General features: G+C 37.0%; 2 protein-coding genes across 4 annotated transcripts in view; one reads left to right on the top strand and one right to left on the bottom strand.

Moving 5' to 3' along the window:
• Positions 1–149: 149 nt before the first annotated feature.
• mfsd6b (major facilitator superfamily domain containing 6b) lies at positions 150–15,851 on the bottom strand. 2 transcript variants are annotated; one of them, XM_051905536.1, is made up of 8 exons: positions 15,348–15,851; positions 12,757–14,302; positions 6,187–6,284; positions 4,817–4,978; positions 2,715–2,813; positions 2,344–2,621; positions 2,067–2,073; positions 593–833 (listed from the first exon to the last, which is right to left on the bottom strand). In XM_051905536.1, exons 2-8 carry the CDS (start codon positions 14,298–14,300, stop codon positions 823–825), a joined length of 2,199 nt encoding a protein of 732 aa, XP_051761496.1. In that variant the 5' UTR covers positions 14,301–14,302; positions 15,348–15,851; the 3' UTR covers positions 593–822. The 2 variants fall into 2 exon arrangements, with proteins under 2 accessions (XP_051761495.1, XP_051761496.1); XM_051905535.1 differs by lacking the exon at positions 2,067–2,073 and having other exon boundaries at positions 150–833; positions 15,348–15,846.
• Positions 15,852–20,387: 4,536 nt separating this feature from the next.
• spegb (striated muscle enriched protein kinase b) overlaps positions 20,388–25,712 on the top strand; it is an 85,191-nt gene continuing 79,866 nt past the window's right edge. Inside the window, exon 1 of one of the 2 annotated variants that reach the window (XM_051905999.1) lies at positions 20,388–20,456. Coding sequence is in view for 1 of the 2 variants with exons in the window: in XM_051905993.1 (XP_051761953.1) it covers positions 23,042–23,468 (427 nt within the window). In the remaining variant the exon portion in view is untranslated. Of the gene's footprint in view, positions 20,457–22,296; positions 23,469–25,712 lie in introns of those variants that run through there. The other variant, XM_051905993.1, reaches the window with a different exon arrangement.

The following is a 25,712-nucleotide window of genomic DNA, read 5'->3' as shown; positions in this document are numbered from 1 at the left end:
TTTAATAGGTCACTTATACACAAAGCTGCGAGGCAGATGGTTTCAGACACTGTAGCAAAACAATACCTTCCAATGGTTCATATTACTATACACTTGGTTTTACAGATCATTGTATACATTTAACAGAACAGAGCATGGCTTTAAACATATTTTATACAGAGTAGATGTTTTTTATTTTTTAATTTGGCCACAAGTTATATGGAAGCACGATTAGCAAAAGACATTTTATACAGAGTGCAAAGCAACTATGCTTCACTATTGCAACATCAAGTCCCACGAATATTATGCTGAAGCATCTCAGCTGCTGGATTATAACCATTAAACACTCAGTAATGTGCAGATCTCATTATAGGCATTGACCTTCAAGCACTCTGTACATAGACTTGCAGGCCATTTGCGGTTAAGGCAAGACATCAACTGTGGCAGTGCAAAGCATATCGATTCTATTGCCTTAGCAAACAAACCCCTTGCTAATCTAGAATACCTGTTGGTCAACATAACATTTTTGGTCCAAAGACAACTGTCACCTTTTATACCCCATACCACTGTATGACTTTAAATCATAAGGCTATATCCCAAAGAATTTCAGTTCATTGTTGATTTTGGTTGTGCTACGACGAGTGTCCTGGCAACGGAGTTGAGTTTTCTACTGGTTCTTTTCTCACTGTGGACTGAAGCGGTTCTTCCACAGGACGGACAGGATGTGTGTTCTGATGAACAAATGCACTGGTAGAAGGTCCTTGGGAGGGATATTCTGCTGGACTTGATGTATTTGGCTGTGATGATGTGGATTCCTCAGCAGGTGGCGTCGTTGAGGTCTGCTCACTTGTCTCCTGCATAACATGAACAGCATGTAAAGGGTAAACATTTAAAATAAATAATTGACTGAGGAGAGGTAAATTTTTTTGATACAGGGTGTTCTAAGGTTAATTAATAAAAAAAAAAAAAAAAAAAAAAGTTTAAAGGTCCATAATTTTATTTTAGTTAGCTTATTTTAGTATCCTCCATTTAGGATGGTTTTCATTGTGGTATTATTTTCATAATAATTTATATTTTTCGCTCTTGATTCGCATTAACGTAATGCATCCAGATGTTTTTTCATTGGAGTTTTTTCATTTTTAATAATATTCAAAATATTCTATATATAGGGTTAAGATTAAAATAAATGATTAAACAATACTGTAATACCTGTTTTTATTTAATAAAAAATAAAGGAAGTATAGATAAATACTTAAAATTTTAAATTATACATCTTTTTAAACAAAATTTGAGAATCAGTAGTTTTAAAAGTTAAAGGGTTAGTTCACCCAAAAATGAAAATAATGTCATTTATTACTCATTTGCGTTCCGAAGATTAACGAAGGTCTTACGGGTGTGGAACGGCATGAGGGTGAGTAATAAATGACATTATTTTCATTTTTGGGTGAACTAACCCTTTAAATCACATGATGTAAAAAATCCCTAATGTTACTAAAAATAGAATTTATTAATAATATTTTAGGGTGAAATATGACCTAGCCATGTTATTGACACATTTCGTGAGATTCACTAACCAAGCATTTGTTTGACTTCAAACAGGTATGAGTCACTGCTTGTAAACATTGTGTACTTTCCAGTTTATCTCTTGTTTCAACAGCCAGATGACAAATAAGTCACTTTTTGTTATTTACATTGTGCCAAATGTGACAGACGTCCACGTAAAACAAATAAACAGCATTTCCTGACTTTGAACATTTGCTCAAAGACAAAAATACATAAATATTTCAGTTGGCATTACAATAAAAGCTTTAGCTAAAGCCTTGACAAGTAGTATTCTCATGCAGAGAAGAGAATTTTGTACACAAAGCAGTTGAAGCAAAGAAGCGAATTTTAAGAATGGACAAACAAAACTGACAACAGAAAAGCATTTATTTTTGGTAAAAAGTGATTATTACAATGGTGTTAGTAAGACTCACATAAATTATTAAATAATACATAAAGAATGAAAGATGAAATGCAGTAACAGACTGTGTTTTTGTGTATGTAGAAAAGTCAAAGTGCACAGACACAAAGATTTTTTTCCTCACCTTTCCCCTGAGAAAATGACAGCATGAATGCAAAGAAAAAGAGGTAAAAGTTAAGTAAAAGGTATAAAATAATTTGCCATCAGTATGAAATGTTTACATTTCTCCATATTAGTTTTCACAATAATTACAAACCAAAAAAGCCAAGATGGCAAATGAATACAGATATAAATATGAAAATTAGTAGGAAAAGGTCATGAAACAAATATTAAACAGCAAGAATGAAACTTTCACCACCTCCTCACATCCACATCCCATATCACAAAGGGTGCCATCCTACCTGCGGGGCTTGACTTTCACCACATTGGTTGTTCTTTGTCAAAGCCACCATATCTCTGATCTGATAGAGGGCGAAAGCAATGGTGACCCAGGGGGAAGCAGACACCACCCACGCCGGCTTATTGGTATCTTCTTGTTCTTCCTGATGCCTGGTTTTCCTAAGAGGTGTTTTTGATTCGGGATTTGGCTGAGGCGCAGATTGGTTCTGCACCAAGTCAATAGTGGCGATAGGCACTGGGCTGGAGGGTACTGGGATGTTCTCTGCCAACATCGAGTCCTCTGTGAAGAGCACAAAGATGTAATCAATGAGATGTTGCAGGTTTTACTACAGCAAAATAACCTTTATGTTGTAAAAGGAAGGAAGAAACATACTTTTATCCTCGTTCTGACCTAACAGCCACTGTATCAGAGCGAAGATGAGTAATGTGACCAGAGAGGCCATTCCGAGGCCTCTGAATGTTTCTGCAGCACCTAAACAGGAAATTTGCAAGATGAAAAAGGAAGCTTGAGAGGAAATGAGCCTGATACTGTCAGATGTTGAAGTTATTCACACCGGAAATCACAATCTAAACGTTTTCTTGTTCTTTTTGATATATATATATATATATATATATATATATAAGTATATTTATATTCAGTTACATATATATCCATTTATATATATATATATATATATATATATATATATATATATATATATATATATATATCTCCAAATGTCAGACTAATATATATATATATATATATATGATAGATCGATAGATAGATAGATAGATAGATGTAGAGAGAGAGAGAGAGAGAGAGAGAGAGAGAGAGGGTATGCACGTGACATCACCTTTGGCCGAAGTGACTGTGGTTATGCAAAAAGACTGCTTCAGCATTGGTTTTCAGCTTGAATGCCGCGAAAAATACAAACACATCTAAAACGGGAAAGAGCTGTGCGGTTGACTGTACAGATAGATTTGACAAGAAATGTGAAGTATTTTTTACAGACTGCTGAAAGCTACAGAAAAGAGAAGCAAATGGATCGCTGCAATTCACAGAAAGAACTGAACTCCAGGCAGTGAAACATGGATTTGCAGTTATCATTTTGTTTCAATATGTTGAATTTCGAGGTAAAATCATACCCTATATATTGTATTGACAACTCAATTAAATATTTAGCATCTTATATTCTGCATAATTGGATGTTTCAAATAAACACTGACAAAAAATATACAAGTTTTAGGGCTGGATGATATGACGATATATTTTACATTCATATAAGTGATCACCCGGATTTAGACTTACTATATTGTATTTATATAAAACGTTCACAGGCAGATTTACTTTATGTATTTCTCCTACGTCGAAATCAGGCACATATAAATGTCTGGAAACATGATTCCTGGCTGCATGTCAATATCCATGGATCACTGGATCTTTGGTAAGTTGTAAAGAACACTATATCGAGTCCAACCTTAAGTTTAAACTGATAATCCTTTGTTTTACTCCAATTTTCGCAGTTTCCCCTATTAAATCCAGTCATGCAGCAGGCTCTTTTGCCACTCAGGGGATGTGTTCCAGCGGGAAAGTGATGTCAATGCATACCCTCTATATACACACACACACACACACACACAGACACACAGACACACACACACACACAGACACACAGACACACAGACACACACACACACACACATATGTGCTGCAAATTTCAAGATTCCTGATCATTTCATACAAGTATATATCATCATACAAGTATATATAATTTTAGAATATATAAGTGTATATATTCACCATGTTTTAGATATAAAATGCTGTATGAAATCAGGCAAATAATATATATATGAACAACAAATCCCTTTGTTAAAACCTTCAGAATATAGATAGTAATAAAACTGTAATATTTGGGATATGCAAGTGCTATAGAAGTGGAGATTTCTGGCTCAGTGCATAAGAAAAAAACTAATTTTGAGAAAACAGCCTTTAAAATATGCACTGTAATTGAAATCTACAGGCGTAAATAGATAAAATGCAATAAAATAAATGCTTAAAAGTGTATTTTGGATGTTTTCTTTCCACTAGTCTGAAACGATATGTTATGAAAAGCCAAATAGCCCAAAATTGACCAGTGCATGAAAAAATGTTTGCCTGTAGTGTCTTGCCTTAATAGAATTTATCATTACTACAAGCAAGCAGTGTTGCCAAGTCTGTGGCAATTGGCAACTTTTAATTGAAGTTGTTGCCGCAAGTTGATTTCCACCAAGCAACGTACAATTTTGGCGCTCTATCACCACTAAAAGACCCCCCCCCCCCCCCCAACCCCATGTACAAATTGAGAGGAGAATTCGGCCCCCCAAGATATATTTCAAATGGCCATTGGGCTGGTTTTGTTGCGCAGACCCCTCAACCCTGACTACAAGAGTCTGATTCTGTAACCATGTCTAAAAATATAATAGAATAAAAGTATGCATGAGGCACATGTATACCGAAAAAGTTGACAAAAACTCCTCCTAGCATGGCTCCGCAGCCTCTCCCTAGCCCCAGGTGCAGACCCTGCAGGATCCCCTGAGCCGAGGTGCGCAGGGCTGGAGGGACAGCAGCGCTCAAATACGAGATGCATGCCGCCCACACTGATGCATGTGTCAAACCTGCACGACAGATTACATAAATAAACACTTGTGCATCCGCTTGAATAGATAAACATACACTATTCATGAGTACTTTGTAATACATATGACCACAACAATAAGACAATATTTGCAGTTGCTTAACAAATCAAATTTGAATAAAATAATAATGAAAAGCAGCTCTATACCGGTTTTAAAAAATAATATGATTTTAATCTGCTACAAGTTAACTTAAAAGGTAACCAGGAACCAAAATTTAGTTATTTTTGCTGTAAATTTAACAAAAATGGTTTGCCTATTTTGGTATACTCTAGTGGATTTGCCTTACAAATGAAACATACTTCAGTATCATGTGATTATTTGATAACTCATTACTTGAAGGCAAACCAAAACATAAAATTATTCATTAAAAAAAAAGACTTAAAACAGTAAAGCTCATTTTATGAAACAGTTATGACTTAAAATTCTCAAAATTGAGAATGCTGTAAAATAAAAAGTGCATATAATATTTAATTCAAATCAGCAGAATTATATATTAACGTGGCAAATTGCTTGGCATCTGAAAAAAATCATGTTGTGCCCATCAACATCCTTCAAGTTCTTTCTCATGTTGGATTGATCTCACACTGTATTTTCACATTCCTCTAATGTTTCTTCATAACTTGCATATGTAAATAAGCAGTCTTGCCTACTCCAACTATATGGGGTATATGATGTCATACTGCCCAGCCACAGTTAAAGTAATTGTCCGTTACACCCATGTGAGGTGGGAACAAGGCCATCCTGTACAGTATGTCAATAGTCATCATGTTTGCAAGATAATAGTGGCTAAAGCAGCTAAACAGGCTTTCAGAACCTGCTTTAGAAAGGTCCTGACATTTTCCCCTCACCACTATACCGAAAAAAGCACTTTACACAGAAAAGGAAGAGTTTAGTCTTCTAAGAACTGATATTAGCACATTTATTAAGCACATTTCTTTCGGCTTTGAAACAAATAGCAATGTCTAAACCTGTCTACTTCTAAACTGTAACTGTGAGATTGCAAACAGGGTATCTGGTGTGAAATAAGCTGTCAGATATACTGCAGAAACAGCTGAATCATGTCCTTAGATGAACTCGACGTCAGCTGTGATCACTCAAGTGCACAGCACTCTAATCTAAACTCCACTTTCTGTTTGATAATGCCACTGCAGCCACTCAGGCGACAACAAAAACACCTTATTTCTCACCTTGAAGCACCTCCATGGGTAAAACTATCCATGCATTCTCCAGGTAGGAGATGTACAGATAGCGTGCAGTGTTGCAGGCCAGTCCGATATAGAGGACTCTAAAAAGAGAGTGCAAACAGGAGACAGAAACACAATTATGTAATACAGGTATGTCATCTTTCATTCAAACATATAAATGCTTTTCTGTACAATGAAAATGTCACTCTGGGTGTGGCTAAACATGTTGCTTTACAAGGCCTATTGTAGTTCAGGCTGGGTGTTTCATTTGCTGGTGATGTCAGTCTCTATTCTGACACCCGAATGAATGACTCACTCTGTACTAAGGACGGGCTGTCTGGGAGCGTGACCACACAAGATCTCACCAGTGCTAATCTACGAACACTGAATCTTGAACAGGAAAAAACAACGTTAATGTGATTAATAACAGTTTAATTCGAATAATGTTTCCAGGAAAACAGCTCTAAAGAGACTGGTACTTGAAGCATCTAATTTCAGCTCTACTAGAATCACCAAGTGTCAATTACAGTCAGAATGAAAAGAAAATACAAGATCTATTTTCTAAACGCATGTTATTGATCTTATTGTGAATAATTCATCCATATGATTTTTTTTTTACCAAGTAATTTTTAATCAAAATGTCAAATCAAAACTTGATCTTCCGGTGAAACGACATGTGACATACTGTATGTCGGACTTCTAACATTTAGTCAGCTTCAAACCCGCCCCTTTTTACGATCCCCTGCAAGCTTGCATTCATCCAATCAACAAACATTGGAGAGAACCAAGCCCAACCCCCCAAATTTTTATTTTCCGACAATCTGTTTAACTCGAATGTACGTCACAATATGGAAGAAATGATCTGTCGCTACTTCTGTTTCATTGTGACTTAAAGGGGTGGTTGATTATGATTTCACTTTTTTAACTTTAGTTAGTGTGTAATGTTGCTGTTTGACCATAAACAACATCTGCAAAGTTACAACGCTCAAAGTTCAATGCAAAGGGAGATATTTTCTTTTACAGAAATTGCTTTTTAAGGACTACAACAAATGGCTGGTAGGGACTACAACAAGATTCTTCCTGGGTTGGTGACATCACAAACCCCAAAATTTGCATAAACCCTGCAACACGCAACAAAGGGGGTGAGGCCATGTTGGGCTGCTTTAGAGAAGAGAAAGAGTTGTTGTAGTAGAGTGTTGTTGCCATGCCGTCATTTTATGTCGGACTGCTTCACAAACGAGGGTCAATTCAACGCTGGATTTGCACAAAAGATTAACATGACGGCACATGCTAGTCGATGAGTTGAATCAACTCCACAGCAACTACATAAATTTATCCACTAACCGCTCAGAAACGTCCAGTTTAATTCTAAAAGTTGTAATTTCTTCCTGAGTTTCTCCATCAGTGTCTGACCCCGGTTTGAACAATGTAAGGCTGAACACCATCGTCATTTTGTCTGCGTGAGATTCTCCAGCTTTGTTGTTGTTGAGCAACCAAAGCGTGAGCTGTTAAAGCTCCGCCCTCTTTTGGAAAGAGGGCCGGGAGCAGCAGCTCATTTGCATTTAAAGGGACACACACAAAAACGGCGTGTTTTTGCTCACACCCAAATAGGAGCAAATTTGACAAGCTATAATAAATGATCTGTTTTGAGCTGAAACTTCACAGACACATTCTGGGGACACCAGAGGCTTATATTATCTTGTGAAAAGGGGCATAATAGGTCCCCTTTAAAATAATGATCGTTTCCAAACAAGTTTCCCCAAACACTCTCCCAGTCTGTCATTGGTTTAACAAATACATAACCCCGCCCCAAACTCACGCCATTGGTTGAGTCAGTGTTGCTGTTGTCGGGCTGGTCAGGCAAGCTTAAACAAAGCAATGTTCTGCGCCGCAGTGTTTACGCATTTTGAATCAACCTCCAAATGGCTTACTTATAGTTATGTGCATTTTAAGCATTTTAACATAAAAAAAATATAATTACAAAAATCTTTAAACAGGAGATTTTAAACTTTCTCCAAGCAACTACATGCAAAAGCAGCTCTGGAGATATCCATGCAAATGTTGACTCTACTAACTACACAGAACGTCTCACTGTACATTGTGTTGGCTCTGCCACACCCTGTGTGCCTTTAGAAAGCTTTAGAATTGATCCACAAAAGAAGCAAGCGCAGTGGATCAATGCTTGAAAGCCTAGACAATGTGTGATGGGGCTAATGGCAAGATAAAGTTACACGCCTCTCCGCAGGCATGACTGAAAATAGGCCACTTAACAAAGGCTACAGAGACAAAACTGAAGGTATCACATGGATGAACAAAACATCTTCACCTCCATATGAAGATTAGCTTTTCTAGAAAAATGTATTTAATTTTTTTAAACAGTAATTTATTACTAATTCACGTTATATGAACTATAAAAAAGTAAAAATGTGGCAAATTGTTTTTATATATTTTTTTAAATATTTAAATATATTGTTGTTTTAAATATGTTGTTTTAAAAGTTATATAAGAGATATAGTCACAATTGTGAGATATAAAGTCACATTATGAGATATGAAATCACATTGTAAAATATAAAGGTACATTGTAAAGTTAAAGTACAAATTGTAAGATATAAAGTGACATTGTGATATATTAAGTCGAAGCAGAAGCAGTTCTTCAAGTTTCACAACCTCACGTACATTAGATTTCATGATGTTTTTACAATCAAGTTGTAACATTCTCATTTGAAACTGTCAATGTGATAAGCCAGAAATCATTTTATATTTTGTAGCTACAGTTCTGTTACACATACAGTTTGCTACTGCTACACTAACATGCGCTAGACATAAAATGTATGAAACAGCTAACAGTATTCTCCATCATGTAAAAAAAGGCCAGAAAGAAACAATAACCTTGTTGATTTTACACTAAATAATTAGCTTTTCAGAAAACAGCATCTGTTGACCAATATAACATCACCTTAAACTGGGAAGTAGTCAGTGAAACTAGTTTGTCTGATGGTTTCTGTATCGCAAGACGTCTGGCAGAGATACTGCCAAATGCTACCAGCTAACGTCATTAAAAATGCAAAGACTGAGCCACCAGTACAACTTGAGCTATCTTTTAAGGTAATCCATCTTGTTCACTCTGAAGAGCCGGTGCTCTGGGAAATGCCACACACATGGGAAATACCACAAAGCAGATAGAGGATGTGAGCAGACCTTTCCATGTGCCTGTTTACCAGTGCCCACAAATGGATGGTAAACATCCTGAAAAAGGGTGGTCTGCATCTTGGATGTACATTGTGTGCCCAAGCTAGGCAGTGCCCATTGTAGAGCTTAGCCAAAGTCAACAATAATTACTGAGTGAGACACATTTAAACAACCTTTGGACTTCTGCTGTGTGCCTACTGTACACGCCTATGGCACAAATATATACAGTATAAGTGTTAAAAAACAAGGCAAGGCAGAAGAAAGAAGTGCATTTACATCACTTTTGACCAGATGTGCTTGGTTGTGTGCTCATAAAATATTGAGCTACCAGGATATGGTAACCATTTCATGAAGGTGGTGCTTTGGCACAGATCCAAAATACATAAACCAAACCTACCATACTAGGATAAAATTGTTGCCTCTGCCCATACAAAGATTCGATCAACACTAATCCCTGAGCATTTATTGATATTTAACTTATGTGAATATCAGAAGATACATTTCTATGGCATACCAAATGCAAAATAGATAATGCAAAATCATTTTGTTTAGTAAAACACAAGCCCTTTTAAAGCCTTTCTAACAATGCCTATGCACTGCGTTGAGTCAGTAACAAAAATTGTTGTATCTGCCAAAACAGCATGAGTTCGCTTCTGAACAGTGTTTTTATCGTTAACTAAAACTAAAAGGGTTTCTTTTAGTTGAAATAAAATTAAATAAATATTAGGTGGAAAAACTGAAACTAGATGAAACTAGAAAAATTAGAAATGTTGCCTTGGCAACTAACTGAAATATAGACAATGTTGAAAATATAGGCAATATAACATGACAATGATGTACTAAAAATGGAAAACGTTTTTCCTTTGCGTTTTTTCACCTACAGACGACAAAGTTGTTAGAACGATCCCCGTTCACACGGATCCGAAAAATGACTAAAAATGCTGTATTATGTATGCCAGGCCAGTAGTTGTCACTTTGTCACTTTGTAAAGAAACACTATGCGCCTAGAGAATTAACACATAATACGTACGTGCATCATGTCACCGTTTACACAGATTTGCGTTTCTGAAGTTTACACAGAGACAGTAACAGTATCATTTTCAAAAACTTGCACTCTGAATCCCGTTTTTAAAAGTTTGCATTTTCAGGCCCCCAAAACGCCATTGTCGTGTAAATGAACGACCAAAATGCATAAAAAGTTTTTAGTTGAAAACGGTGTTGTATAAATGGCCCCTAAGATGAAGTACTAAAATTACAGCTAGAACTGAAATAAAAATAAAGTTAAATATTAAAACTGAGAGTATAAAAACAACAGCTAATTCTAAATATGAATAAATACTATAACAGTACATTAATAATACTAAAATAACACCGCTTCAGAAGATATTTCCTTCATGACTGTATCTTCCTAAAGAGTGCTATTGACACTTCCCAATTAATACATTTTCCAATAAAACTATAACCAAAAAGTAAAAGGCGCAATAAGCGTTTTTCTGAAAAAAAAGAAGAGAAGCTTTTCAGTGTTGGAGAGACCTTAAGGAGTGGGAAGGCCTGAAAACGGACGCTTTATTTCTTATCGATCGAGCAACATTGGTTTTGCTGTGTTTTACAAAACTAAGATATGCTGTCTTTTGTCTGAATATACTCATGTGTCATCTTCACTTGTTTGTTCATTTGCATTATTATTATAAGCCTAGAACGTCGAAACCTACATCACCACCTGTTTCAAGCATTGTCTGCCAAAGTGTGTATGAAACGTGAGATAACATACTCCTAAAATATTTTTTTTCTTTTTCCCTTAATCTTGTCACATTTGTAATATATTAGTCACTTGGACTATCGTGTTATGTAGGGAGCTGTTCATGAAAACTGTGTTTGTTCTTTGGGATGGAAGGGATGACTTTGCCATCAAAGTTTCCGCCATAGTCGCCATAGTCGTTGCCTGTGTTGCATAGCGTGAAGCATAAAGATATGGGGTGTGATCCTTTTGGGTAGGGGCGTGTTTGTTTTGGTGATTTTAAATATCAACAGCTTTTACCAGAAATCACTTACTGCACCTTTAATTTATGCTCTCCATTTTTTGCATAATAATCATCATATTTAAGAGCTTTGTTTTGCTTGCACAGTTTTCACTGTAACCGGGTCACATAAATGGGTGTTCACAATAACAACTGAGCTGTTTAATTGCTGGAGGTCTTAGGGGCCATTCACACAGAACATATTCTTGCATTTAAGAACACAACAAAGATTAAAAAACATGTGGCTAAAAGCAACAAGATACAACACACCAATAAAAGACGTCTGTCTAGTGCACGGTTACATAGAAAAAACATTAACAGCATAGTGGAACACAAAAATGCTTTCTGGGTGAATCGACGCTCATGTAACCTTAGTATCCAACGATGTCTGCATTAGTTGCCACTGCTCATTTACATAAGTCAAAGTGGGCTCAATTGTCAGCTAAATTGCTCAAATGTCTTCTCTCACTGAAACTGAATGACTCACGGTTTCAACAAATTGCTACCAGTGTGAATGCCCTAAATAACAGCAGTAACCTTGGCCAACCGCTTGCAATGGCATTAGACTGAACGGATGCAGAAGTGGTAAGTGGTAATCCTACTTTGGCTAGCACCCGCACACCTGCTTTTAAACAAATCAAATAGAACTTCTGAGCGCATGCTATGTCAATAAATTAATATTTATGATCCAGGCCCCCACTTTCCCAATGTAAATGTAGTAGATAAAAACAAATGCCGTTAAAGGATTAGTTCACTCCAGAGTTAAAATTTCCTGATAATTTACTCACCCCCATGTCATCCAAGATGTTCATGTCTTTCTTTCTTCAGTCGAAAAGGTTTTTGAGGAAAACATTCTAGGATTTTTCTCCATATATTAGACTTCAACGGGGACAAACGGGTTGAAGGTTGAAAATGAGTTTTTCGCTTTATAAACACTGGGTCGGTACTTCCGCCTACCTTTCCAAACGTGACTACGTAATGCGTGAAGTCGTGGACGCGCATCGCATAGCTAGTGCAGGATTAGCATTTGTGGTTAAAAAGTATTATTATTCGTAATTCTTTTTCGTTTTGCTAGACAAGACCCTTATTCTTCGGCTGAAGCCCTTTGAAGCTGCACTGAAACTGCAATTTGGACCTTCAACCCGTTGAACCCTGTTGAAGTCCACTATATGGAGAAAAATCCTGGAATGTTTTCCTCAAAAACCTTAATTTCTTTTCGACTGAAGAAGGAAAGACATGAACATCTTGGATGACATGGGGGTGAGTAAATTATCAGGAAATTTTAATTCTGGAGTGTACTAATACTTTAAGTTTAAAATGCATGCCATATATTTTACATAAGTAAAGGTTTTCATGGTTCCCACCTGATGTGTCCAACGAGCTCAATGAGTTTGTGGCTGGTGAAATAGGCGGCCAGCTCAGATACGTGGCTGAGCACCGAGCAGATGCCGAAGAGTGTGGTGGTGCCCTTCAGGTCTTCCAGATGCCAGTAGAGGAAGGTGAACACGAAACCATAACCAAAGCCCATGAACCAAGCCACAAAGAGAACCGTACCATAGCGGACGCCACAAATGATCCGGAACAGATCTTTGAAGGGAAAAGGTTGTGGGTTGCTTTCAGGGCACACGGGTGCGTCATCTGAACTGGAATCTGGAGACGAGACCTCCTGAACGACTTGAGGTATTTCCACATCCTCCTTCTTGTCCTCTTCCTCACCTGACCGATAAACCCTGTTGTCAAAGTGGAACTGCGTAGCCACAATCAGCGCTGAGGTCATCAGCACCCCAAAAGCTATAAACGCAATTTGGTAGTTCTTATAGTCAGGTAGGACACAACCCGAGCCCTGGATGAAGATTGTGATGTGCGTGTGGTCGATCCAAATGCCCACTGACAGCATAGCGATACCCCATCCCAGAGATCCCCACATCCTCTGAAGTCCATAACGGTCTCTGTGTTGGCCCAAGTACTGAAGAGTGACAGTGTCCACAATGGTCACAGCTGGGGCGCTGAAGAACTCACCAATAATAATGACCAACAGGATCAGGAGAAATATAGTATCTACTTGTTCCTTATTGAAGATTATGATATACTCTTTGATTTTGGCAGTGGTAGATTGTGTTTCAGTTGTCGAGGTAGATTTTGAAGTAACTGTTGAGGTACCGGGCGGCACCGTGGTCGAGTTAGATACAATACTAATCCCGACAGTCTTCGCAGAAGAGTTTTCAGAGAGAGTGCTTGTGGTATTTACATCTGCACTTCGAATGTATCTAAAGTGAGATCCGAATGCTGATAATTTTGGCTGAGAAAGTGGAGGAGCGGAGTATGTATCCTCAATCAAGTATCTTCGCCGTCTAGTATGGTTAATAGGTTGTGTATTGTTTGTTAAATTGGTTGGTATTGCAACGGGGTCCTCACTGACACAGCTCATAGCTGCTGGCTTAACGAAGCCAATACCGCAGTTAAAGACCACCCAGCAGAAGACAGAAAACAGCAACAATGCCTTCCCTTTCTTGAAGCGGTCCGCCACTACTCCCCAGAACGGTGCACTGCAGAACTCTATAAAATAACGGATCCCAACTAGCAGGCCACTTTGGCTGGGTGTCATTCCCAGCTGCTTGTAGTACACTGCAAGGAGGGGGTGTAAAGAGCCATATGCAGAGTAAAAGAAGAAGTAGAAGACCTTGGAAATCAAGAGGTGATTGTCTATTCGCACACAGCACCTCTCCGTGCAGTCCATGCTCTGCGAGGGCTGAAGTGTTTCCGAGGGGGCAGGCAGTGCTGTTTGACTGGATGGTGTAGTGTTTGCCACCTGCCCCAGGGACAGCGTGTTAAATGGTTCAGACAGGACATATTTCCTCTTCTGGTCCTCCTCATCATCTGTAAGGATGGCCACCCGATCACTCGCCATTTCTGTGTGATAAACAAAACATCTGTTAAGGACATTGTGGATAATGTCTTCAACTACTGATTCTCAAATGGTGGGTCGCAACCATTTGGTCAAGGTTTGGCAGATTAGCATGGCTCATTTTGCTGGTAGATGCCATTACCTTGAAGAGCCAAAAAGCATCTTTCTCCATTGACCGCCATTGAAAAGTTGCAATGCATTCTAGTATATATACACATTTCTTTTGCTAGCAATACTTTTTTTTTTTTTTGTAAACATTTCCCAGTATTATAGTAGACGTTTTGCCAGGGATCAACTATTTGGATGGCCTTTAAAAGCATGAAATAGATTTCTTACATAGTTTACGATCATAAAGCGCTTGAGATTGCATTTATGGGTCATGTGATTGACTTAAATCTTTCTATTCACACATGCTAATAATTTGCATGTTGTTTATACAGTTCATACTACCATTAATACATTTCAGTGTTTAATATTAAGTACAATATTGCTTACTTTTGTGCATTAAACCATTCTGATACTGGCACGTAATGCCAAATGAAGCAAAAAAAAAAAAAAAAAAAAAAAATAAATATATATATATATATATATATATATATTTTAAGGAAGACTAAATGGTAGGCTACTTATATCCTCCACATGGTTATGTAAATGCAACACACCTTAATGAGTTTTTGTCATATAGATTGACCTCATACAAAATAAATTCAGTAATTGCCCTTGATTATCAATAATAAAGAACATTAGTATCATTACACACTATTATCATGTGGCTACAATGTGGAATATCAGGTAGTGTTAGTAAAACTAGATTCTTAGGTATGAGTTGGAGATCATTGTGTTGCCAAATTAGGCGCAGTCAACATCCTAAAACATAAATGTCATATATCACAATAAACTTCAAAGGGTGTAGTCCCTGTCTGAAACGGAGTAACACACAGCCTTATATTAACAATGTGTAACAGTGCGTAAATGTATTTACAAACACAACTGACACAGTGTTTCAAGTATAAAACAGTCGACGGTGCGGTTAAATACAAGCTCACTTACCCAGTTGTTGTGAGGAAGTTTATGCTATTTCACCGTCTGGCGTTGAAGGAGGACGATCTCTTCATCAGGCTGCTCTCTCCGTCCAACCATCATTTTATCACCATCCTGGATTTTTGCCGACTTTCTCTGAACAATCTTCAAATAGAGATGTATTCCCGTAGAGCAGAGGAGCAGGTTTATTCTACGACCGTATTTCATCCGACCTGACGTCAATCTCTCACCTGCTTGCGATGTGCGCAGCGTCAGTGTGCTCGTGGGACTGCCTTCATTTCCACTGATGTCATTAGCAACAGTGACACCCTGTTTCGTTTTTTAATTGCTGATTTTTTTTTTTTTTAGATTTGAAGTTTTCCCGTATAGTCTCTAACCAAGAGAAGATGTTATGTCTAAGGTGAAGCATATGTTGATAATGTTTGGGATTTTGAATGAATCAAAATAGACTTTAATATCGTTTAATATGGTTATTTTCTAGGGTTAAATTACTGCTGGATTAACAATGCATTTTAATATGAAATTTGATTCCATTTCTTAACAAACTTTTTCCCCCCTGAGTATACAGAATAGCATAACCATTTATTTTGACCGGTGAGCTCGTGCAATGTAATCAAACTGTAGATATTGTGATAAAACAGCGACATCTACCGGCGCACAATAAAACTAAAATCCATTAAAGACTAACCAGATAAAAAAAATTGAACTTTTAAAAAAACGCCACTAACAAGTATCTACCAATCAGTAGTTACTTGAATATAAAATATATAAATATAGGCATATAACTATGAATCTAATATAAGCCGTATTTGTCTGGCACAAAACAATGAGTGTTTTACAATTAATTATCTCAACCAGGGTGACTTAAAGGGTTAGTTCACCCAAAAATGAAAATATTATAAAGCAGTGGTTCAATATTAATATTATAACACGCTGATTCATTATGCTCCGAATCTTCCTGAAGCAGTGTTTTGAAATCGGCCATCACTAAATAATTCGTTATTTTGTTTTTTTTTGGCGCACCCAAAATATTCTTGTCGCTTTATAATATTAAGATAGAACCACTGAACTCACATGAACTGATTTAAATATGTTTTTAGTGCCTCTATGGATCTTGAGAGAGGAAATGTCATTGCTGCCTATGCAGGCCTCACGGAGCCATCGGATTTAAACAAAAATATCTTAATTTGTGTTCCGAAGATCAACGAAGGTCTTACGGGTGTGGAACGACATGAGGGTGAGTAATTAATGACAGAATTTTCATTTTTGGGTGAACTAACCCTTTAAACTTACAACTAAGCAAGAATACACAATAATTTATATAGGCTAACTAAGTTGAAAACAGATTTAAATAAATATTCCGTTACAAAAAAAGAAGAGCAAACCTGTTCATTTACAGTCCGAGCAAATTGATTCACATGAATGAATCGGACTTTCAAGCGCTACATATGAAAGAGAGGACCGAGCAGGAGACACCGATTCACCGAGATGAATCAGGCTTTCCAACGCTACGTGTGGAGCGACGACCGAGTAGGAAGAATCGATTCACCTGAATGAACGTATAAATTGACGTCAAAATCAGTTCGTCCAATTAAACAAACGTAATTTGGCGCAAAATCACTTGTCACTATGACTCCAGCATGGAAAAGGAGTGTGACATTCCTTCCTCCTCTAAAACATTCAACAAAACTTGACAACAAGGTAAAGGAAAATCGTACATAGACTACATTAAATGTAGTTCACTTGTAACGAGGATAATGTTTGATTCGCGCGTCACTGCTAACGTACTCCTAAATAACGCCAAAATGACTTAACAGAATAATGCTTAAAAAAAAAAAAAAAAAAAAAAAAAAAAAACTTTTTTTAAAGGTATTTTAAAGGGTTAGTTCACCCAAAAATGAAAATTCTGTCATTTATTACTCACCCTCATGCCGTTCCACACCCGTAAGACTTTCGTTAATCTTCGGAACGCAAATTGAGATATTTTTGTTGAAATCCGATGACTCAGTGAGGCCTACATAGGGAGCAATGACATTTCCTCTCTCAAGATCCATAAAGGTACTAAAAACATATTTAAATCAGTTCATGTGAGTACAGTGGTTCAATATTAATATTATAAAGCGACAAGAATATTTTTGGTGCGCCAAAAAAAACAAAATAACAACTTATATAGTGATGGCCGATTTCAAAACACTGCTTCAGGAAGCTTCGGAGCGTTATGAATCAGCATGTCGAATCAGCGGTTCGGAGCGCCAAAGTCACGTGATTTCAGCAGTTTGGCGGTTTGACACGCGATCCGAATCATGATTCGATACGCTGATTCATTATGCTCCAAAGCTTCCTGAAGCAGTGTTTTGAAATCTGCCTTCACTAAATAAGTCGTTATTTTGTTTTTTTGGCGCACCAAAAATATTCTCGTCGCTTTATAATATTAATATTGAACCACTGTACTCACATGAACTGATTTAAATATGTTTTTAGTACCTTTATGGATCTTGAGAGAGGAAATGTCATTGCTGGCTATATAGGCCTCACGGAGCCATCGGATTTCAACAAAAATATCTCAATTTGTGTTCCGAAGATGAACGAAGGTCTTACGGGTGTGGAACGGCATGATGATGAGTAATAAATGACAGAATTTTCATTTTTGGGTGAACTAACCCTTTAACTTTAACCTACTTTTGGGTTAAATGTAGGACATAGATAAAAAGTTCTGATATGTTTAAATGTAAAGTAGCTATTAGCTAATGTAAATAATTTGCATGAATGTAAGAAACTATAGTAGCCTACAAGGAGGATGAAAGATACAAGCTTTTAACTGTAAGATATCATATTTAATTCCTTTTTGTCTTATGTAATATTTAATTGAACCGTGTATTAGCACTTTTATCAATGTAACGTTGTACAATAGACGATATTCAGGACTCCATATAGCTGTTAAGAGCCTGTATCCATGTGGTATTTAAAATGCTTACTGAAGAATCTGTGAATGGCTTTTTATAAGCCTGGGCTTAGATGTGCATCTCATAGTAATCTTTACACAGCTACACACACTGGTACATATGCTTTGGTGACTATAGTGTGTGCGTCTGCATGAGATAAGATGTCTCTCTTTAGTCATAAGTGTTTTACATTCATCATATGCTCAACATGAAGTGCTATTTTGCTTTGAAAACACTTTCAAGATATAAACTCACACTGTCCTACATGGCCTTGATGGTGATACTGTATGCATACCATCTAATATGAGTAATGCCGTGACTTGCATACTAGAGAACTAGACTGTCAAGAAGGCTAATGTGACCAAAAAGGAAAACACAAGATGTGCACACAGATTATTTAGCCTGGCATAAAACTATATAAATAATTAGCTTTGATGAATGCTGACTTTGTTACAAATTAGTGTATGAATTAAATGCGCCAAGACTATTATTGTTCCTTCTCCAGTTTGAATATTAACTGATGTTACAGTTTTATCTGAATTAGAGTCACAGTAAGTTTTTACTAAAATATGACTTTATTTTGAATGTGGTCATGGAAATCACATTCTTTTTGGAGAAAAACTTGGACTTACTTACATAAGAAGTTAGCTAGCAGTCGATTAAGCAATGAAATTTGTGAATTAGAAGTAAAATTAAAATGTTGAATATTGAACACTGTAGATTATGGGAATGTTTTTGTACACTGATCTTTCAAAATATCTTTTCATTTGTGTTCATCAGAAACAAAAACTAAAGTCATGCAGGTTTGGAACAACATGAAGGTGATTAAATGGTAACAGAATATTTACTGTTATTAACTAGTGCTTTAATTTTGAAAGAATTTCTATATTTTGGAGGTGTTCCAAGACTCCCCATAAAATTGTATTCAAAAATGTTAAAATGAGGGATTAGCTTTTAAAAATCATTTTATAGAGACTGCTCTCAATTTCTCAATCATATTTTAAGTGCACTTGGTATTTATCTGTACAATAAGACTGTCCCAATACTGCTGCCAATATTATCACATTAAACATTTTAGGGAACATTTGAACTTTTAAAAAAAATATATATTAGTATATTAAAGGATTAATTCGCTTTCAAATGAAAATTACCCCAAGCTTTACTCACCCTCAAGCCATCCTAGGTATATATGACTTTCTTCTTTCTGATAAACACAATCGGAAATATATTAATATCCTGACGCATCCAAGCTTTATAATGGCAGTGAACAGGACCAACGAGTATGAACCTGAAGAAAGTGCCTCCATCCACATCCATCCATCATAAACATACTCCACGGGGCTCCGGGGGGGTTAATAAAGGCCTTCTGAAGCAAAGCAATGCGTTTGTGTAAAAAAAATCCATATTTAACAAGTTATGAAGTAAAATATCTAGCTTCCGTCAGACCGCTTTCCGTATTCAACTTACGGTACTGGTGTCGCATCAGTTACACTTTTTCAGTAAGTTGAATAGGGAAGGTGTAGGATGTAGCCCAAGCATTTTGAACAGCAAGAGTTTTACACTTTCTTCGTAAGTTGAATACGGAAGGCCGTCTGGCAGAAGCTAGATATTTTACTTCATAACTTGTTAAATATGGATATTTTTTTTTACAAAAACACATCACCTCGCTTCAGAAGGCCTTTATTAACCTCCCAGAGCTGTGTGGAGTACGTTTATGATGGATGGAAGCACTTTCTTCAGCTTCATACTCGTTGGTCCCGCTCACTGCCATTATAAAGCACGGATGCATTAGGATATTTATTAATATTTCTCCGATTGGGTTCATCAGAAAGAAGAAAGTCATATATACCTAGGATGGCTTGAGGGTGAGTAAATCATGGGGTAATTTTCATTTGAAAGTGAACTAATCCTTTAATATATATTAGTTTATATTTGGTCATCATAGAAATTAGATGTGGGAGCACATCACTGAAATGCAATTTGTTTTAAAAACTGTCTTCAAGCAGAATGTGGGAAATGTGACCACAAGTGGGCAGCTTCTGTCCTTAGTGACATCACCGAGGAAACACCCCCATTTCAACCAGCAGGGGGCGATGTTTTACACGCACACCAGATGCTCCACTCATCACAGCATCATAGCGCTCTGCTTCCAGCTTTAAGTGAGACTCGACCACACGTAAGTGTAACTCTTATATTCATTGTTGTCCGTTAACGTCAATCATTCTTGTAGCCAGTGTCTCCATGCCTGCCATTCATCCATGCCTTTTCCAATCATCTTAGCCCCTAAAACAATGTCCTGCTGGAACATCTGCTATCTCCCCTATTGTGTTAGAATAGTAAAGTGTTGTATCTGCCTCCCCTGTTCCCTCCCACTCACTCAGAGACCTGTGCACCATCCACATACATTGGCTCTCAATTCAACAGTCTAGGGAGCGATGCTGTTTCTATGACAACCTGGTCCTGCAGGACAAACTGCAGAAAGGATTTTCCTTTCAAAGGGGGTTCCAAGGAGAAGGGAGCACATGTTTAGCATGAAATTCAGCCCTCTGAAATCCTTTTACTTGTTTATGATCTCATTTTAAAGTAGGGAAAATGAATATCAGTCATCTGTTGAATGTACAAGGGGGTTGGCGGTTTGTGGTACAGATTATACAATTCATACAAGTCTGTAAAAATGTCCCTAATTTATTTGTCATTTTGTTGCATTGCACACGGTATCATTTTATTGAATAATGAAATTTTTGTTGACTGTTAACTTGTAATTAATTAGTGATAGACTGACGTACCAATCAGTTAACTGATTAACAGAATGTTTTATGTTTTTTTGAACACTCTTTTCTCATATTTAACCATTTAACCAAAATTCAATAGGCCTATATATATATGTGTGTGTGTGTGTGTATATGTGTATATAAATATATATATATATATATATATATATATATATATATGTGTGTGTGTATGTGTGTGTGTGTGTGTTTGCAAATAAGATATAGATTATTCTGTCTACACTGTAAAAAAAAAAAAAAAAAAAAGAGAATTGTTGGTTTAACTTAAAAAAGTAAGTTACCTGGTTGCCTTAAAATTTTGAGTTCATTGAAATGAAAAATCTGAGTTAATACAATGAAGGTGATTGGTTTAATCAACAGAAACTCAAAATATTATGTTATCTGAACCACATTAATTATTGAAGCTGATTTGACAAAAGACAAAAATGTGATAACAAATGATGAAAATATTTTTTTACAGTGTATTATATAATAGCAAATGAGATGTACACAAAATTTCTGGAGTTAAACAACCACTCTGTTTTATATTATACATATATAAAATATCAGCATTATACTATATAGCTCTCTGGTTGTTGTTATCAGCTTTGGACACGGACACAGTCAGCCACTACAGTTAATGAATATTTTATGATGTTGTTGTCATCACAATTTAGACTGGAACTATGAAATAGTTTTATAATTGCATGTGTACAAAGTGTCCAGCAGATGGCAGTCTATGTTGTATTGCAGCTGTTGTTTTTAGGGTCTTTTGTTTGCTTCTCATGTTCTTCTTTGGTCTGTGCAAGATATCACTACGTTCATTACATTCATGAGGAAATTCATAAATTTTGCTAACTATCACCATCGCTGGTGAGATAATCAAATATCAATAGGTTTTGTTCTATGGGTTGTTTGAGAAATTAGGTTAATTCTTACAAGGCTTGAGTATTGAATCATGAATTAAAAAAAAAAAATCCACTGCCAAGTCCGATGCTGGTGATGATGTTGATTCTTACTCAGCAGCTATCTTTGACAGATGAATCAGAGCTTTATTCTGAACCCCTCCCTCATAAGGCCCACATGTCACAATTTCTGGAGATTGTGATTGGCTGTGAGTGCCAAAGAAGAAGATGAGGGGTTGGGCCAAAGCATCCGGGCTGTCCAAAAAATTTGACCTATCAGGGTACAGCTGTTCCTTGATGACTTAGTGGGACTTGTCTGTCACCTCCCTGGGGGAACATGCGAGTGGAGGGAGGGGGCTATCATGAGTGAGACAGCTTAACTTGGAGGGCAAGGGGACGAAAGTCTGGGCACTGCAGGCACAGAGTTGGAAACCACTACAGAGTTGGAAATCCTGCAATTGAGTAATCAACAAGGATCCAGCGCTCATTTTTTCCCTTAGATGCCGAAGAACTGTGGGACCTGAGTCTGAGGGTGAAAAGCTGAGGCCAAATCTTCCAAAAGGCAACAGGGGTAGCTGCTAATGCAATATGATCCTCTGGGACTCGCTCTAAAAATACCAACCAGCCAGGAGTACATGCACAAGCTCCATTCACCTAATTGGACAAAGATTAAACTTCTTGTTTTCTGTTTCTCTAATTGGACGTCTCAAGGATGTGAGAAACATATTCCAAAACATTTATAATGCAGAAAACCTGTGGGAAATTTCTACACACTTTGTTTTGACATTTCTACGTCCCTGAAGGCCTTTCAGAGGGTCTTCTGTTAATGCAGGTAGAGATTTTCAGTTTTTATGAAGTCATTTGATATGTAAGTATTGCATTAACTGGTGTTCATAACTTAAACCTGGAGTGGAGTCTTGCATTTGATGATGTTTGGAATATGTTTACCATATCAAAACACCAAATTATGAAAAGCTATTTTATTTATGGACGATTTATTGTGCATTAGAGATACATTTTAATGTAATTTGAAGCTTTAATCGGTTCAGTAACGTACAGCAGTCCGTAAAGAAGCTCTCAACTGCATCATGAGGAAGGCTGAGGTACAGATGACCCTGAAGAAGGGTGCTGATGAAGAAGCAGGGGGAATGGCACCTCCCAGCCCCAGGATACCATTGAAACGGGCAAAAGTTAGTTCTAATCAGGTCGTACCAGATCCCGCTGCTTCCGTCTACCCAACCCCAACTCCTCCAGTGTTCATCCGGAAGATGAGGAATGCTGCGGTAGGTACCGGCTGTGATATCCGTCTGAAAGTGGCAGTTGCTGGAGACCCACAGCCTACCCTCTACTGGTACCACAATGATGACCTGCTCAACATGGACAACCAGGAATATGGAGGCCTCTGGATCAGAGACTGCAAACCCAGTGATGCCGGCCTCTATACCTGCATCGCCACCAACCATCTTGGAGAAGCCAGAAGCAGTGCTGTCCTAGCCGTTTTGGATTTGGGTGAAGGTAACTACGAATGTAGCTAAGTAAATTTAACATTTAGTGTTTCATTTTGAAAGGTCAATGGCTTATTCAGACTACCTACAGCCTTGTAGAAATGAATGGAACATAAGAGCCCCAACATAAGGACATTGTGCCCTATTATCAAGCTTGTGTGGCTAATTATCGAGTTTAGGCTTCAGAGAAAAAGGTGGCAGGCAAACGTTCTCGCTCAACAAAACGTGGTACGTGATAATTTGCTAAAGGAGTAACACCCCTCAGATGAGTCTCACAAAATGGTGGATAATCCAATTATGAAAAATAAAGTAGCCACCCCTCCTTCTTCAGTCACTTTGTTTGGTTGGGGTTCCATGGTGGCAGTAACATCAAGGACCTGTTTGGTGGCCTGAATGTGGAATGATGGGGGCAGCTGATGGGCTGAGATGAACTGCTTACCCGTCTTAATGTAGAGCTGCTAAATTTTCACCCCCAATGTTCGGGTGCTCCATCTTCTCCTCTGAAGGTTTGAAGTAAGCACTTCGCCTTCTTACTCAAATGGGAAAGACGAGGTTTCATGTGTTCTTTTGCAATTACCTTTGGGCCAAAATGTAGCAGAGGTTGTTTGATTTCACATGCTAAATTGTAAATAATTGTCCATGTCTTTACAAGGAATGTGTGGGAACATGTAAAACTCAGAATATACGAACAATAAGGCTGGGCGATATAGCTAAAAAAAAGTTATCTCTGTTTTTTGATATATAAACATTGACAATAGTAAAACATTGGTCCTTACATCCTCATCTCGAAGAGGGATTGTGAAATCTATTGACAATCTTTAAAAAAAACTTAAGTGCGAAGTAACAGGCACAATAAAATAAGCAAAATGGTTGTAATGTTGCAAAATTTTATATAACAAAAAAAAAAATCATCACAATTATATCTTGAAATTTCAATATAACCTAAAAAACACTATTTGTTCCTTCATACTTTAAAATAATGGGTTAAAAATTGTAATTTCCTCATAAAGGAATATGGGTAACACTTTACAATAAGGTCTATTTGTTAACATTAGTTAATGTATTAACTAACGTACTAATAATGAGCAATACATTTGTTACAGTATTATTATTAATCTTTAATGTTAGTTAATAAAAATACAGTCGTTCATTGTTTGTTCATGTTAGTTCACAGTGCAATAATGTTAACAAATACAGCTTTTGATTTTAATAATGTATTAGTAAATGTTGAAATTAACATTAAGTTTAATAAATGTTAGTTCATTTGAACTAAAGTAGACTAATGAAACCTTATTGTAAAGTGTTACCTGGATATGTTGTATATTTTAGCTGTTCAGAAGTTGGTTTTGGATCATTGAGGTGATGAGACATGATCAGGTGTTTATATGGATTGGCTTTGTCATCTTGTTGTCCTTCACAGTGCGGAACTTAATTCTGACAGTGTTATGGTTTCACCGATGCCACTAACATTGATCACCAAACTGTCAGCAATGCAGGTGTCTTTTATGACTCTCATTTGATTTGGGTTTCTCATTTGCACTCCATCAACAGCAATAATTTATTTAGCCAGGTCAAACTTTCGCCCTTGCTGTATTTGCAACATAGTCTTAAAATTCTAAATTGGTGTATATTTATTGCATTCTATGTTAATGATTAGCGTCTTGACTCTTGAGCATTATATGGTCTTCTTTTGGGCATCAGAGATTTTTTCATGGGTGTGTTACATTTCACTGGACCCAGTTTGGTTTGTGTAGTGCCAGGCTTTTCAGCCAAGGGTCTCTGGACCCCTGGAGGTCCCTGAAGGGGGTCTGTGGAAAAGATTTTCTGTATTAGGCATATAGAACTTTTAATGTTTGCCATGTTCAAAGTAACTACTGATCTGTTTGCTATGCGTGATAGATAATGTTCATAATTACAGTGTTATCAGAAAATCTAGCTTTTTACTGGCATGGCTGAGAATCTGGGTGTGTAAATTTTGAAATCTAGGGCAGTGGTTGTTCTCAAAAAAAGATAATTATAATTGTGCATAGCGAAATAAATATCTTTTAATATTTTTCATTTATGCATTTATAATAATCTCAATTGTTTCCTAATATGGCTATGTCATGCTAATTTATATGATTGACTAAGCAGATCATAGTAACATTTCATTTTGATTTTTAGTGCATTTTTTGTTAACATTTTGTATGCTAAACAATTTTAATGTCGAAGAAACACTTGATGTCAAATCTGGGTCCTGGAGCAAAACCAGTTG

This window comes from Ctenopharyngodon idella, chromosome 9, assembly GCF_019924925.1.
Source record: "Ctenopharyngodon idella isolate HZGC_01 chromosome 9, HZGC01, whole genome shotgun sequence".
NCBI classification, from domain to species: Eukaryota; Metazoa; Chordata; class Actinopteri; order Cypriniformes; family Xenocyprididae; genus Ctenopharyngodon; species Ctenopharyngodon idella.
Note: the sequence above shows the minus strand (reverse complement) of the source record. Positions and strands in the feature narration are given on the sequence as shown.